We start from the raw sequence: 17,836 nt of genomic DNA on the forward strand, positions 1-17,836 counted from the left end.
TCTCAAAGAGATATTTGCACACCCATGTTCATTGCAGCATTATTCACAACAGCCAAGATGTGGAAGCAATCTAAGTGTCCATCAACAGATGAATGAATATATACATACAATGGAATATTATTCAGCCTTTAAAAAGAAGGGAGTTCTGTCATATGCTACAACATGAATGAACCTTGAGACATTATGCTAAATGAAATAAGCTGGTCACAAAAAGGCATGATTAGACTTATCTGAGGTATCTAAAGTCATCGAATTCAAAAAAACAGAAAATAGAATGATAGTTGCCAAGGGCTGGAAGGAGGAGGAAATGGGACATTGTTGTTCCATAGGTGGAGAGTTTCATCCAAGATGAAGAAGTTCTAGAGATCTGTTGTACAACAATGTGCATATAGTTAACAAAACTACTGTACACTTATAAATTGTTAAGGTAAAGAAAAAAAAAGAAATATATATTATTTGATTTACCAGCTGTATGCTAATGTCTCTTAAATATAGGCCTACCTTCTCTCCCAAATTCCAGACTCCACTTGCCGTTGCACACTGGAATCACCCCATGACGTCCAGCTGTCTTCTCACATTTCCCTCATCATCAGTACCCTTCCTCCAAATTGTTCTTATATTGCTCTTAGTTAATGACACTCCCACTTCCCCTAATAACCAAACTTGAAATTTTATCACAATATTTACCTTCTTCTTCCCAAGCACAATCAGTCATAGGATCCTTGTTATGACTCTTCTAAATAGGCTGTTTTCAATTCCTATTGTGTTAGTTCAGGCCTTCTTCATCTTTCACCTTTAGGATTGCAGTAGCATACTAACTGTTCTGCCTGTCTACAGTCTCTCTTCCTTCCAATCTACCATTAGTCAGGTATTATATTTTTAAGTATGTATCACTTCTCTATTAAAAATCTTAAATAGTTCTCCATTTTCTACAGTACTAAGCCTCTTCAAAATTTGTCCTTAACTGAATTGCCCAGACTTAGACCTAATGTTTCATCCTCTTCACCTCCATCCTCTAACCTCATTAGGTGATTCCTCATTCTCTAGAAGTACTTTCAAATCTCTATTTTGCTCATTCTGTTTCAAATGTTCCTCCCTTTTTCTTATTGTTTAAAGCTCAACTCAGTTGTCACCTCCTCTGTGAAGCTTTACAGTTTGTCCCATCAGAATTAGTTATTCCCTTTTCTGTGTTATAATACATAGTATTTTGTTTTTACATTAGAACGTAAGGATTTATAAGGTTTTTTACTTTTTCTGTAAAACATAGCCAGATTTGTGTGTTCCATGAGACTCTGAGAAATAGCAATCTTGTCTTATTTATCTCAGCATCACTCCCTAATGTTTAATAAAATGCCTTTTATAGAGTATTCAGTTCATATTTATTAAATGAAGTTGAAGGAAAGAAAGTTCCCCTAGTGTGATATAGCAGGAAGCACACCAGACTAAAAATCTGGAGACCTGGTCTTTTCATCTTGACCTACTATCTATTTAGACATACGACTTTGAGCTAATCTTTTTATCTTTCTATGGTAGAATTTGTTGACTACAAGAAACCTTTATGGGTGTCACTCCTATGCTTAAAAACTTTAAAACGTTGGCTTACATGATAAAGTTATGTAAATGGTTCCCATTGGCTTACATGGTAAAGTTCAAACTCCCAAGCCTAGCATTCCTGGGCCTCTACAGTCTGGTTTTAGTTACTTTTCTAGCCTCAACTCCCAGTGATCCCCAGTAAGAACCCAGTGCTCTAATCATAGTAATCTCTACATTCTTCCCTAAACATATTGTGTCCAGTCTCACCTTGGCTGCTATATCACTTAGTTCTAGCAGGAGATAGATGACACACTCAAACAGGATAATAGGGGAGAATTTAATGAAGAAACTAGTTAGAACAGAGTGGCCAGGGTTAAGGAAAAACAAGAGAAGTTGAAGAACTTTTGGGGCTAGCAACAGCAGGGAATTGTTACTACCCCTAAGCCTCAAGGAGCCAAGGAAGGGAGCAGTTATCTAAAACAAGTCAGTTATCTAAAACAAGTTTGCTCTTCACAGAGCAAATGGTTTTCAATAGAGGAACATAACTACTGCCAACTAGCAGACAGGAGGCCAAAAGAATAAATACCTTATCTGTACTCTTCTTCTGTTTTCCATTTACCTGCCAGTGCTTCCCATTGTCTGAACTCAAGCAGAAGCCACAGGAACAAGAAGACTTGGTCCTTATCCATAAATGCTTGCCCCTTGGGGGCACAGAGCAGGGTAGAGAAAAGTGGAAAGTGATGAGGAGAAGCAATTAGAGCTGCTTTATTCAAACTGTTCTCCGTACCTGAATTTAAGTCTATTGGTCTCAGATGATGGCTCTATTAAAAATGTTAATGGAAGTATCTAACATTTATGGAGAGCTTACCTGTTCCAGACATGGTGACACACAGATGGAGGAGGGGGTGCAGTTTGAGGAGGAGGAGGAGGAAGAGAATAAAAAAGGGAAAGAAGAGGCTGGAGAAGTTAACCAGATTGTGACCTCCAATTGGCCATATAGTTTTTTGCAGATGAACCTCCTAATTGCCATGCTAATGAGTTTGAACTTTATTGTAAAGGGCAATAAAGGAATTTAAACATGGAAATGACAAGATCGAATTTGAACTTTTGAAAGAACATTTACTACTGTGTGGAGAATGGATTGAGTCGGGGTGAGATCAGAAGCAGGAATCTAATGCGAGTTTCAATTAAAGCTGAAGCAGTAGAAATAGGAAAATACAGCAGTATTTTTGAAAGAATAAGGAATCACAATTGACAGGATTGGGAACTGGATGTGGAAAGTAAGGAAGTCAAGAATGACCCCCAATTCCTGACTTGGGCAGTATATGAATTATAGTACCTTATATTGATATGACCCATACCTTATCTTCATAGTCATAAAAGTTAAGCGAGTGTTTGCCGGTTGGACTGAAAGGAGAAGGGCAATTGAGACAGATGCGTGTACTAGAAATTGAGTTTGCTATAGCTAAAATAAGGGTATGTGTAAGAGCAAAGAGAGATGAAGTTGAAGAGAAGGGACAGATCATGAAAGGCCTAGCACATTACTCTAGGTAGTCTGAACTTTATCCTTAGGGCAGTAGGAAGCTTTTGAAAGTTAACACAATTAAATCAGATGCTGTTGATAAATTTCCATAGAACCCCAGAATTGGGACCATGACTTTGGAAGATATTGGCTAGAGTTACCTAAGAAAATAATTATTTCAAATTAAAAAGCATTTATTAAATATTTTTAAGTGATGTGGGATCATTGTCAAGAATCTGAATAATACAAAAAAGTAGGAAGAAAAAAATCACTTTCATTCTACTACTTAACAATAACTACTACTAACACATATAATTATTTCCTTCCAGTATATACATTGGATTGTTATTTTATTTCTACAGTTATAATCATACTATGATTTATGCTTTTTTTAAAACTACAGCACTCGTATCAGCAGAATTAGTTGTGAATTAACCCCACTTTTTAGGCCTGTAGAAAGACCTGGATCATCTCAAGTGCCCAATAAATATAGAATAAACTACATAGTTTCTATCTGCCTATATGCAAAATACTTGAAAAACTAGATTTCTGTTTTCACCAATGACACTGACTCAGTCTCACATTTGCTGCATTCTCTATGATCACCTGTTCTAAGATTTCCTTTCTCAACTCTACAAATTAATATCTATCACATGCCTAAAGGTTATGTTACATAATGTTTACATCTTTTTTGTTGTTGTTAGTGCCATCAAGTCAACTCTAGCTCCTAGGGATCCCGTGTACAGCAGAATGGAACTCTGCCTGGTCTTTTTGCGCCATCCTCTTACCTTCCAGTACTATATCAAACAAGACTCTTCTGCTATTCATAGGGTTTTAATGGCCAATTTTTTCCAAAGTGGGTGGCCAGGTTCTTCTTCCTAGTCTGTCTTAGTCTGGAAGCTCCACCGAAACCTGTCCACCATGGATGACCCCAGATATTTAAAATACCAGTGGCATAGCTTTTAGCATCACAGCAACACGCAGCCACCACAGGATAACAACCAACAAACAGTTGGTATGGTTCCCTGACCGGGAAACACACTTAGGCTGTGGTGGTGAGAGCGCCAAATCTTAAACAGCTAGACCACCAGGGCTGGCTGTTTACATCTTACAAAAGATATTAACCAAAATTTACTTTTTTATTAGTCTATCACTGAAATTAATGTATAGGGTGGGCATTCTGAAAGTGAAGCCTTGTGTGCTTATGCCTAATAGTATGAGAAACAACACCATGTAGGGAAGATTAATTAAGGGAAATGCAACTTTCATGAGCTGATATTCTTCTAACTGCAAAGATGACTTTGAACTTCTCTTGGTCCTTTTTCCCAAGGCCTTTTAGAGACTAATTAGTCAAATGCTTAGAAAGAGTTTTAAAAGGTACTCATCAGATTCCACTTTTAGGGATATAATAACTTATGATTTCTAAAGAAAAATTACTTTTTTTCTACCTTTGTCTAGAGAATGTTTAGAACAAGGACCTACTGAAGAAAAGAAAATTGTAATTTTGCTTTTTAATACCATTGGCACTTAAAATGAAAACATTCCAAATAGAAGCTGACTAAAACGATGTATATATTTACACTTATATTAATGTCTCTGAAATTATATCCTGGCAGCCTCTTTCTCTGGGGAATAGAAAAATTCTCAGTCAGCTTTTTGGCTATTTAGGGTTAAAAAAAAAGAAGCGTCTTAGCAGCCTAACAAAGCAAGCAGGAGTTCAGAGACCCAAAAAAGGCACCAAACCAGAAATCAGATAGCAGGATAGGAATGGACCAAGGGATTCCAGATCAGATAATATACAAGCTCTGAGGTCTATATTCCTGAACTACAATGGCAGCAAAGCAAAGGGTAATTACCAACAGTGTAAGCAAAGAGGAGAAAGATCTGATGAAAGAGGGGTGTAGGAAAGGAGAAGATTGTATCTGAAAGCTGGTCTTTTGCCATGGTGGCTATAACCAGTACGCACAATTCTTAATGTATATACAGCACTAGTGCTGCTAGTAAGAGTAAGAACCCAGGGATCCCAATTTGAGGCCTTCCTCAAGAGCCCTCAGTCCTTAAGAACACCTTGTAGTGAAGTTCACTCCATAAAGGCAGTCGTGAAAGACTGCTATCTGAAGCTACCTCAATTCAAAAGACTTTGCTTGCCTTTGTTGGGAGTATTTGCAATTGACTCCTAATTGATAGCTTTTTAAAATAATTTTATTCGTTTTTACTGTTACTTTAGCTGATGTTTTATCATTATATTTTCTAATACCATTTTTCACTTCATCTCTTTTACCCTGTTCTCTCAGCTAATTTTATCTATTTACTTTTAATATTGTATATTTACCTTGCTTATTTGTGACAAATTGAAAATAAAAGCCAAAAGAAGACAACTATAAAGACAGTTCACACCTGACCATGGGAAATGAATTACTTTCCCCTCCTTTTGGCCTTACACTTTTTCTATAGATCTGTTTCTATAGATCAGTTTTCCTGATCTCAGAAATAACCTGTAAGGATTTACTTACAGTTTTGCTTACAGGGTTATCATTTAATCTTTAAACTAGGTAGTACATACATTGAGCAAAGCTAATTTTCCATTTCCCTGATTGCTTGACCTAGCTAAAAGTGATCATTATCATATATTTTAATTCTCCTTTTTCTTTTCCCTACTGCATTGACTCTTTCACTTGTTAACAAAAAGGTAGAGAAAAGAGAGGAAAAACCAGTTTTCAGTCTATTGTTAACAAATGTTTGCAGTTGTTTTTAAAAAAGACAATTCTAGTAAAAAGAACATTGAAATTATTGACCAGAATAAGGTTTGAAATTGTATGTAGTGTTTATCTTTACAGCCCATCTTTGTTAATCTATCTATTCTAGACTGATTAAAATCAAGCATTTAGAAACTCATTCAACAAAAATTTTCTATGTGACTACTATATATACAGCATCCTTGAGCCTTGACGTTAAAACACTTTTTCCTTTCTCAAAGAGCTGATAATCTAGTTAAGAAAACAGATGTGTATAAATAAGTATAATTGCTGTAAGATATGTAGTTAATACGATATACAATGAGAATTCTAAGATAGAGTATTTTATAGTGCCGCAGTGCAGAAAAAAATGGGATGGTCATGCATTGCTTCATAAAGGAGGGACTATTTTAAAAAGTTTTATTTTTTTATTTTGAAATAATTTCAAACTTCAGAAAAGCTGCAGGACTAGTACAAAGACTTCCTGTATATCTTTCACTCAGATTCCTCCAAATGTTAGCATTTTACCACATTTGCTTTATCTTTTCTCTCTATGTATTAAAATACATGTTTTAGTGAACTACTTGTGAGTAAACTGCAGATATGATGCCTCTTTACCCCTAAATACTTCAAGTATATATTTTATTTATTTTTTAAAAAAGGAAGAAAAGAAAGGAAAAAGAAAATATTCTCTTACATAACCACAATACAGTTATCAAAGTCAGGAAATGAACCTTGCCACAATACTATTACATAATCTTATTCAAATTACATTTTGCCAGTTTTTCTAATACTGTTCTTTATAGCAAAAGGAAAAAAACATTCTGTTTTTCTGATCTAGGATCCAATCCAGAATCATTCATTACTTTTAGCTATCATGTGTCTTTAGGCTCCTTTATCTGGAACAATTCCTCAATTTTTCTTTGTCTTTCATAACTTTGACATTTTTGAAGAGTATAGCTCAGTTATTTTGTAGAATCTTCCTCAAATTTAGACTTTTGTGATGTTTCCTAATGGTTTGATTCAGGTTATGTATTTTTGTCAGTAACACCTCATATGTGATGTCGCGTCCTTCTCAGTACATCAGATCAGGAGGCTCATGATGTCATTTTGTCCCATTACTGGTGATATTAACTTTGATCAATTGGTTAGGATGGTGTCTGCCAGGTTTCTTCACTGTCAAATTACTATTTTGCTTTGTAGTTAATACGAATCTTCCAGGGATATATGTTGAGATCATACAAATATATTGTTTTTCTTGAAGTTTTCACCTTCTAGTTTTAGTATCTATTGATTTTTACCTGAACCAATTTTCTAATTCCAACGTTTCTTCATTTATCACTTGACATTCAGTTGTAAGGAAGAATTTTAATCATTTATTTGTACTAGTATATGTTCATGGATTCTTATTTTTATTTTATTAATGGATTCTATAATCTGTTACTACCCTAATTTGTTTTGGTTTTTTTGTTTTTTTTTGTGAGGCAAATCAGCCCTGAGCTAACATCCGATGCCAATCCTCCTCTTTTTGCTGAGGAAGACTGGCCCTGGGCTAACATCCGTGCCCATATTCCTCTACTTTACGTGGGACGCAACCACAGCATGGCTTGACAAGCAGTGCGTCGGTGCATGCCTGGGATCCGAACCTGCAAACTCCGGGCTGCCGAAGCGGAGTGCGCGCACTTAACGGCTGTGCCACTGGGCCGGCCCCTAATTTATTTTTGTGCTTAAATTGTCTCAATTTTTTTTTTTTAATAATTTTATTTATTCATTTATTTTTTCCCCCAAAGCCCCAGTAGATAGCCATATGCCATGGCTGCACATCCCTCTAGTTGCTGCATGTGGGACGCGGCCCCAGCATGGCCGGAGAAGCGGTGCGTCGGTGCGCACCCAGGATCCGAACCCGGGCCACCAGCAGCGGAGTGTGCGCACCCAACCACTAAGCCACGGGGCCGGCCCAAGTTGTCTCAATTTTGACCAAAGGAAGTCTATTCAAGTTGACTCCAAGATCCTTTTGACATGTTCCCATCATTATTTGAGTATTTCTTTACCGAAGAAACTTATAAGGGAAAGATAATGTTTCCCAGGAAAACAAAAAGATGAGAGCAAATTTATTCTAGGCAGAGAGAACATCATATGCTAAGGCAGGAAAATATGGAATAGTATGGTGTATTCTGATCTCTACGATATTATCAGTTTTCTAAGTGATGGAGTAATAAGTGATGAGGCTGAAAAGGAAGCAAGGAAGGGTTTTATATACTGTTCTAAGGAATTTGAATTTTATTCTGTGGGTGATAGTGAATCATTGATATAAATTATAGAGCAAACATTTTGTGACAACAATGCCCTGTTTTATAACCTTGATGCACAGAAATCCCAAGAGTACTTTCCTTTAATATTTCTTGTACAGCCCTAGAAAGTAAGACAATCCTTTCAGCCATAGTTTCTAGGTTTTGTCAGAATGCTATGAGGCTCGTTATCTTAAACAAGGAGAAAAATGTATACGACTATTAAATTGAAAACAATGTGAGAAATTATTTTCAGATATGCAAAGTGCCCTATAGTCCTGAGCGTACAAACTCTACCATTGCATTGTTTCCATAGAGCTTTGGACCTGTTTTCTCTTAATTTGAGAGATTTATATGAAAGACTAAATTCTTTGTGTATCTGAACCACACATTCTTTGAATTACCAAAAGCTCTAGCTATTTAACCTGAACAAATTACTATCATCTTAGCTCTTTAAGTTTCCCAGGAAAGCTATTCATTATCTTAGGTGGTTTGCTGTTCAGAAATATCTAGGAAGTAGAAATACAAGGAATTCAAGCTGTAAATACAATGGGAAATAGAGGCAGTAATATTAATATGGCAGAACAAGTCTCTTCCTTGAGATATTCCGTATATCCAAAGAATGAATAATGATTTATACTTTAGGTAGTTTGGGAAACTGTTTTATTGACTGTTTGAAGAATGAAATTTCCTCTTGAGGTTTTGAATTTAATCAGGAAGAACCTACATGAACATCTAGTTTCTATTATATTCTATTCTGTCATCTGAAAGCATTTTTTCTTCATTTACTTCTAATTTTAAAAATGGATTTTCAAGCCAAGATGAAACATTGTGTATTAAAATTTGTCAGATTAAAAAGGATGCATTTGAAGTGGGAAAAATAATTTCATTGATATAAACAGCTCCATTTCAAGAATGGCCATGCCATAAGAAAAATGTTACTACTACGTAACAAAGATCCTTAGTTACTCTACTCAATAGAAAGGAATCTGTTTGTAGTTTCTGTTTCCCTTTGAAGGCCTTGTACATCATAGACACTGCCATTAGTATTTAAACATGTCTTTGATGATGGTAATCCTGAGTGAACCTGTACTATTTTTACACTGTCTCCTTATATAGTCTTTTTAGTGATTATAACTGCTGCATGGAAGATAGGAAATCTCAGTAACATTCTGAGTACTTTACCTGAAAAGATTCTGAACTCACATATAATCAACCTCGTGTCTGGACTTATGCAACAGAAAATATAAAAGAGACAAGTTAAATTTTACTTATGGAAGCCTAGGCTTATTAGAGAAACCTCTAGATCATCAATCTGTGGCTAATTTAAAATTGCTTTAATCCTGCAGATCTACTTCAGAAAATTAAACCCATTGCAGAAGAATGCTGTCAATTTAGATGTTATAATAATTCAACTTGTTATTCTTTGCTCAGTTTGGACAGCTGCCAGTGGGGAGGATGTCTCGACTTCCTTTCTCTGTCCTTGCCCCCACTCCCGTATCCTAAAGCACTTGGTAGTTTCTTTTCATCAAAGTAGCTAGCCTACCTACAAATTATCAGTAACAACCGTACATTACTAGCTAATTTTACTTTTGTCAGTTGAAATAAATATTCCCTTGAACACTATAATCTTCTCTGTAGGACACGTATTTTCACATTTGTTTTGTTTTGTTTTGTAGTTTACAAGGTTGAAGGAAGCTAATGCCCTCACAGATTTTCTTTGTGACCATTGGTATTCATTTGTAAGGTAGCTATCTGAATGTTTGTGGCCATGAAACGGTTTTTGCTTTATAGGAAAAACTCTATCCAAATTTTCTCTAAAGTTTTGGATATTTTCTCTATCCATAAACCAAAATTCTTTTCATTGTAACCTTCTTACTTTTTAAAAAATTATTTTTTCCTTTCTTTACTACTTCTTCGTAAATGAGTTTTATGCACCACTCAATGAAAACTGGCTACTAGGCTGTAACCCATCTAGCCTTCAAATATGTACTTTTTTCCTCAAATTTTTTCTCTTATATCAGATTTCTATGCTGTGCTCAGAATTAGAACAGGGTTGGGATGTGAGGGAGAACATTTATTGATCCTTTTTCGTGTCTGATTGAGTTCTCTAATGACCCAGGACAGTTAGAAGTGCTGTGGGGTTGTAACTTGCAAAATAAGAGAAATCAGAGATAACTGTTCTTAAATTTTCTGAAGCTTTCAGTTTGAAGCTTCTCGTCAATCATTGGTGTCAACATCAGAAAATAGTTGAAATTGTCTCTTTAAAAAACGGAAACAGGGCTGGCCCGGTGGCGTAGGGGTTAAGTGTGCGTTCCGTTTCAGCAGCAGGGTTTGCTGGTTCCTATCCCGGGCACACACCTACGCACTGCTTTTCAAGCCATGCTGTGGCGGTGTCGCATATAAAGTAGAGGAAGATGCGCACAGATGTTAGCCCAGGGCCAGTCTTCCTCAGCAAAAAAAAGAGGAGAATTGGCATCGGATGTTAGCTCAGGGCTAATCTTCCTCACCAAAAAAAAATGGAAACAAACCAAAAAACGCAAACATAACTATTTGCTTACCACATTTATTTTGGAAATGTATGCCTTCTAAAACTGGGCCGCGTCCATGCCAGCCCTTGGAAGGCTTGCGTAAGAGCCCCTGAGCTGTAGGTGTGAGTGCTGTGCATCCCCAGCCTTTGCCTCCAACTGCTGGTGCCTCTCTCTGTGTGTCCCTGGGGCTGTCCCTGGAGCATTGTTTGTCCACTTTTGATTTGAAAATGAGAGCACTGGATCACCTACATCAATGATTTTCAAACATTTTAACTACAGTCTTCTGTTAAATGGAATCATCTGGACACATAGTCGTCCTGCATGTGATGAGGGATACAATAGAAGTAGGTGTGTTGGGGCCGGCCCGTGGCTTAGCGGTTAAGTGTGTGAACTCCGCTGCTGGCGGCCGGGTTCGGATCCCAGGCGCACACTGACGCACCGCTTCTCCGGCCGTGCTGAGGCCGCGTCCCACATACAGCAACTAGAAGAATGTGCAACTATGACATACAACTATCTACTGGGGCTTTTGGGGGGAAAAAAGGAGGAGGATTGTCAATAGATGTTAGCTCAGAGCCGGTCTTCCTCAGCAAAAAAGAGGAAGATTAGCATGGATGTTAGCTCAGGGCTGATCTTCCTCACAAAAAAAAAAAAGAAGTAGGTGTGTTAATGTTATTTAGTAGTTTCTTTTACTTAAAAAGAGCAGCTATTATCTATTTCATTAGTTTTATTCTTGTGTGTAGAAGGTAAGTGACAAATACTGTTTTCCTCGTATTTACAGGACCAAGTTAACCCTTCTTTATTGGTGAAGTAGCTAACTGTTTCTACTGTGTGATTTTGGGTGGATCTTGAGTGGGAAGAAGTTGCTTCACACATACAAGGTGCTCAGTAAGTGTTGAGAACACACACACACACACACCCCTGCTAATGTTCCAGAGAATTAAAATACTCCTCTTTTGAGACATTCCTTTCAGTTAATTTATTATTTATCCAGAAGGCCCCTGTGATAACATGGAAATAGTTTAGCCAGGGACCAATATTAACCCATTAGCATCAAAATTTAGATTATTTATCCAGTGAGGCAGTCATGTTGTGATAGAGTCTATAAATGTTGAAGGGCTTAGAGAAGCAAAAGCGCAGAGTAGGAGGTGCCACTTTGTTTTTCCTTCCCAACTTTTGACTTTGAAGGATTTGCTATTCATTCATACCTCAAGTATTTATTCAGTACCTACTATAAGGAAAGCACTGTTCTAAAAGTGGCAAAGGATACAAAGATTAATAAGAGGGCCGGCCCCGTGGCTTAGCGGTTAAGTACGCGCGCTCCACTGCTGGCGGCCCGGGTTCGGGTCCCGGGCGTGCACCGACGCACTGCTTCTCTGGCCATGCTGAGGCTGCGTCCCACATGCAGCAGCTAGAAGGATGTACAGCTATGACATACAACTATCTACTGGGGCTTTGGGGAGAAAAAATAAATAAATAAAATTATAAAAAAAAAAAATAAAGATTAATAAGATAGTTCTGCCTTCAAGGAGTTTACAGTTGACTAACATAGCTAAGGCAAATATTTAAATGTCTGTAACATAAGATGGAGAGTGGTGGGTTGCATAAGAAAAATATAAATAAGGTAGAAAATTGTTTAAAAATGGGAAAGATTTTTCCAGGCTAGTAGATATTCAAACCTTTATCCACAATTTCCAATTAAAAAATAAATAAATAAATAACTACCAATCTGTATAGAGAACTGTCAAGTGGTTTACTATCCTCCTGCTCTTATTTTTTTATTTACTTACATATCTTTCCTTTCTGCTGAGCTGTAATGTTCTTCATGGCAGGGTATATCTTAACTCTGTGTATCCCAAGTCCCTAATTGTGCCTGGTTCATAAAATGCATTCCATAAATATTTGTGGAATGGGTGTGTGTGTCACCAGTAATCCAACTTGCTTTCTAATAAGAAAAATTCTATTCTATTGTGAAACGTATTTAACAAATAAACTCAGTGCAGTTAAAAAGTACAGTTTTCTCCTCAGAAACTAAACATTTCAAAAGGACAGCTTTTATAAGATTATACACAATTTGCACCATAAAGAAAGTAAAGCATCTTTTCTAATCTTAGAAAAGATTAGATCTGAGACCTATAAGCCTGAATCAAAAGCAGAAGCACCTATCTCTGTCATTCTCTCCAGTTACACTGGTTGTGACAATATGTTTTTATGGTATTTAATGATAAGGCCAGGACTTCAGTGAAAGTGAGTTATAAATAAACTTACATTTCAATTGTAAATGAATGATAAATCATACATAATTCTTTTTTAAGTGTTCACCTATTTAAATTTTGAGTAGAAAATGTTTTTCATATTTAGCACTAAATAATCTCTAAGATCCTTCAAGCTTTGAAAATTTTGTAATTTTATGATTGCGCGTGGGGAAGAAATGTCATAAGTATAAGCATCTTTATGTGTCTTTTTCTTTGAGTACTTATGACAGCGTCATTCGTCTTAGAATGGAAACTCTTTGGGGTGGTACTTTTAAGTCAATTCAGTTAATATGTCTGAAGCAGCTGCTGGAATTGGGGTAGGAGTACTAAATTTAATAAATTGCAAGGACCAGGAGCTTACAGACTATCGAGGGATATATACAATCATTGTAAAGTAGATTAATGAAATAGGAGCTTATTTGTCTCACTTAGCAAAAGTCTAGAGGCAGGCGGTCTGGGGCTTGTACGGCAGCTCACCATTGTCATCCAGAGACTTGGGCTCTTTTTTCTTCTCATGTTTCCATACTTACTATGTGGGTTACCATCCTCTTGGTTGAAAAATGGCTATGGCGCCTCCCAGTATCTAACCATGTTCCAAGTAGAAAGAAAGTAAAAGGGCAAAAGCTTTCTCCTCTTAAAGCTTTATCTCTTCATCTTTTTATTTGTAATAGGAAGCCTGTCCCAGGGACTTCTTCCTACATCTTACTGGCCAGAACTATATCGTATGGCCACTCCTAGCTGCAAAGTGGCTAGGGAAGAAGGGAGCTGTGGATAGCCGTTAAGATAGCCAAGCAACAGTGTTTGCAGTTACTCCTTTTCTGTTTTCGCTTTGGGCTATAGACCTTTAAGGTTCCTAAGAAAAGGCCAAGTTATTTATGCATGAGGGTATAATGCTCTAAGAAGTCCCTTTTTGTCATTAAATGATTCATTTACTGATTCAACAAATACTTATTTTTTATTGCCTAATATGTGCTGGCTGCTATTCTAGCTATTGGTGATAATAGTGAACAAAAAAGACAAAGTTGCTGCTCTTGTGGAGCTTACATTCTACTTAGAAGGAGGCTATAAACAAATAAATGTAAATATATATTATATATAGTATAGTACGTGGCTGTGAATATCCATATATATGTGTGTATGTGTATATGTATATCCATGAAGAAAGGTAAAGTAAGGTAAGGAGGATAGAGAGTGATGGTAGATAATATTCTGTATAGAATGTTTAATATCAGGCCTCTTAACATCATCCCTGAAAGAAATGAGGGATGGATGGAGCCATAATATCTAGGGAAGAATGGTCCAAGTAGAGGAAACAGCAAGTACAAAGACCCTGAAGAGACATGTATTTGGCATGCTCAAGGACCAGCAAAGAACCAGTATGGCTAGAGCACGGTGAACAAGGGGGGAAATGACAGGAGATGAGAACAGTGGGGGCCATAATATGTTGGGCTTTGTGGGCCATAGCAAAGATTTTACTCTGAGTGAAATGGAAAGTCATTGGAGGGTTGTGAGCAGAGATTAGCACAATCCAACTTACAATTTAAAAAGATCACTGTAACTACTGTGTGGAGAATAAATTGTAGTGGGACAAGGATAGAAGCAAGGAGACCAGTGAGGAGACTGTTCAGTTTCCCAGGAAATAAATGATGGTTCCAACTGTTGTAGTAGTTGTGAAGATGGTGAGAAATGATCAGATTCTAGAGATATTTCAAAGGTAGTTTAGATATGGTTCTGATGAAAAGAGGAGTTTTGGATTAATAACTGGAAGAATGGAATTGCTATTTACTGAGGTGGGAATGGCGAGAGAATAAGACATCGTGTGCGTAAGATAGGAGGGTGAGAATCAAGAGTTTGATCTTGGACGTGTTAGGTTTGAATTGCCTATTACACATCCAAGTGCACGTTGGATGATTTATAAGTTTGGAGATATATATTCTTATCTACCAGCTATTTGGATGACATATAAATCTAGAGTTCAAGCTAGACGTTGGGATTGGAGATATAAAATTAGGAGTTTTCGTGTGTAGGTGTTGTTAATGCTATGGGACTAGATAAGGTTAGGTAGGGAATGAGTAGCTAAATATTAATCTTTTTCTATGACTTTTTTCAGAGGAAAGAAAATTTCCTATGAAATCCTAAATAAATTCAAGTTTGGGTATAGTCATGCATTGTTTAATGACAAGGATGCATTCTGAGAAATGCATCATTAGCCAATTTTGTCATAGTGCAAACATCATAGATTATACTTACACAAACCTAGGTGGTATAGCCTACTACACATCTAGGCTATATGGTACAAGTCTTATGGGACCACCATTATATATGTGGTGCGTCGTTGACTGAAACATCAGTATGCAGTGCATGACTTGATTTCATTTTACTAACTAGCTCATTAAGTGTTCAAAGTTTAGTACAGTGGTTAAGGACATGGGCTCTGAAGCTAGGCTACCTAGGTTTGAATCCTGGCTCTTCTGTTACTAGCTCAGTGTTTTGGACCAAGATATGTAAACCCCTCTTTCCTCATATGTAAATAAGGATAGTAATGATGCCTCCTCATAGGGTTGCTGTAAAGATTAATTAGAACAGTGCTATGATATATAGTTAACACTCAAAAATGATTAGCCAATATCATCATTAAATTTCACCAAGTCTTGACACATGATGTAGTATTGCTAACTTGATTTAATGTTCCAATGGTTAATGTTAAAGTCATTCCCACTTTTTAATCAGTGTTTCAGCATCATATTCTTAGTTAATTATCTTCCTGTTTAGGTCACAGTGCTGTCGATATCACCAAGGTGGCTAGAAGACATCGCATGTCTCCTTTTCCTCTAACATCTATGGACAAAGCCTTCATCACAGTCCTGGAGATGACTCCGGTGCTTGGGACAGAAATCATCAACTACCGAGGTACTATTATATTTGCCCATTGCCTTTTCTTTTCACTTTTTTCCAAGAAAGATTTACATAACATTAAGATATAGTTTTCCTGAAAGAGAAAGATTATTAACCATTATCACAATTATCATCATTCTTTTTGCTTCTTATTTATACTCAACTCTAAAATCAGTCTTAATAGTATACACAGTAAAGCACCCATAAAATTTCTTTTTCATTAAAAAAAAAAAAGGAAAAAAAATCAACTGTGTTTCCCCTGTCCATCAAAATACCAATATTCTAAACTAAAGAGAGGACAATCAGCATTGAGTGAGAAAAATAGTTAACTCTGAGTCTGCCTGATATCCTTTCTCTCAGAAATGGGAGATAATGTGTCCCGTAGTGTTTTTAAATGTAAAATGTAAAAACTACATTAATTTATCCATGGATCATTGAGCAACCAGTCTGATCTCATTTTTTTTTCTGCTTCATCTGTCTTCTCATTTTCTGCTGTTAGTTTAGTAGCACGTTGAGACCAGCTTGTGGAAAGACAATGGTAAGGTAGTGTTCCCCAGTTTTTTCAGTTTCTAATCAACCATTTCCCTTTCTAAAAATTCAGCATAGAAGTTGTATTTAGTGCAATCTGAATAAACTATAGTTTCTTAATTTTTTTATGCAGATAAAAACAACACAAAAGGATTGATTTTACGAATAAAGGACTTATATTCATAGATCATAAAATATCCAAACTTCAGTGAACGTTAAAGAACATCTATACAAACACCCTAATATTTCTGCACAGAAAGTCAGACTCAGCAGAAAACGAATAGAATTAAGGCTCAAGACTTTCATTCTTCTTTTTACGACATGATAATGCTATTCTTCCAGTATTAAAATATAAAAAAAAAATAGTAGATAACATAATAAATTATGTTAAAATTAAAAGGCCTAGGGCCAGCCCGGTGGCGCAAGCGGTTGGGTGCGCACGTTCCGTTGCGGCGGCCCGGGGTTCGCCGGTTCGGATCCCGGGTGCGCACCGACGCACTGCTTGTTAAGCCATGCTGTGGCGGCGTCCCATGTAAAGTAGAGGAAGATGGGCATGGATGTTAGCCCAGGGCCAGTCTTCCTCAGCAAAAAGAGGAGGATTGGCATTGGATGTTAGCTCAGGGCTGGTCCTCCTCACAAAAAAAAAAAAAAAAAATTAAAAGGCCTAAACTAGTGAAATGTTAAATGCCAAATTTATACTCTTTGGTCCCTGACCCTACTTAGAAAAAAAATATTTTTATATAGTTTACACTTATCCTACATCTTTGACTTGCATTCTTCTAGGTATATATATCATTAGACTTAAACCTTGTCTTTTGTTTTTGTTTTACTCTTCATTAAAGGAAATAAAGATTAGAAAACTGACTAGAGTGGGGAATTAGTCAGGAATTAACCGTGTGATTTCAGAAATCAATTTTAATGAAATCAGTTTCTTTCTATTACTAAACACAGAATATTCAGATATTTTTTGATATCGATGAACACCAAGACATTTTTAGAAAATATATATGTAAACTTAAGTGGGAATAAAATTTAAATAATACTTAACCTATTATAAAAATAAATTAACCATCCCTGGCCTCTTGTAATTTCAGAGGAGTTTCCCTTAACATCAGTCCTTAGAAAAATCTCGCTGTCTATGCCAAGTCACATTTAGACAGAAATTCCAGTCCTTTTAAGGAAAAAACAGAATTGGGAATGGCCATTTCTATTTTTCCTCTAGGAAAAAAAAATGCTGTCAGATGGATTCTCTTTTCTTTTCATGTGCTTGTTTCTCCTTCGTTTGTTCATCAAATCAGTTGTCACTCATAAGTAAGCAAACACTTCATGGATGGTTAACTTCCTTGTCAAGTGTTTCCAACCCTGATGATGAAAAATAATAGTGAGGTTTGCATTCAACCTTTGAATTGGATCAAGCTCGATGTTTACTGCAAAAGAGTATTATAATCAAACCTCCTAGGCACTTTAGTTAGGTGTTTAGAAAACACTACCATATATAGAAACAAAATTCAGTTTGTTCAACAAATATTTATTAAACATCTGCTAAATGTCA

At 36.5% G+C, this 17,836-nt stretch overlaps 1 protein-coding gene across 8 annotated transcripts in view; it reads left to right on the forward strand.

Annotated features, from left to right (window-relative positions):
- Positions 1–17,836, forward strand: part of GPHN (gephyrin) — a 648,078-nt gene that overhangs the window by 502,219 nt on the left and 128,023 nt on the right. For all 8 annotated transcript variants that reach the window (XM_058567151.1, XM_058567147.1, XM_058567152.1 and 5 more), the window contains one exon: positions 15,634–15,771. In XM_058567151.1, coding sequence (XP_058423134.1) covers positions 15,634–15,771 — 138 coding nt within the window. The remainder of the gene's footprint in view (positions 1–15,633; positions 15,772–17,836) is intronic.

Source organism: Diceros bicornis, chromosome 24, assembly GCF_020826845.1.
Source record: "Diceros bicornis minor isolate mBicDic1 chromosome 24, mDicBic1.mat.cur, whole genome shotgun sequence".
NCBI lineage: Eukaryota > Metazoa > Chordata > Mammalia > Perissodactyla > Rhinocerotidae > Diceros > Diceros bicornis.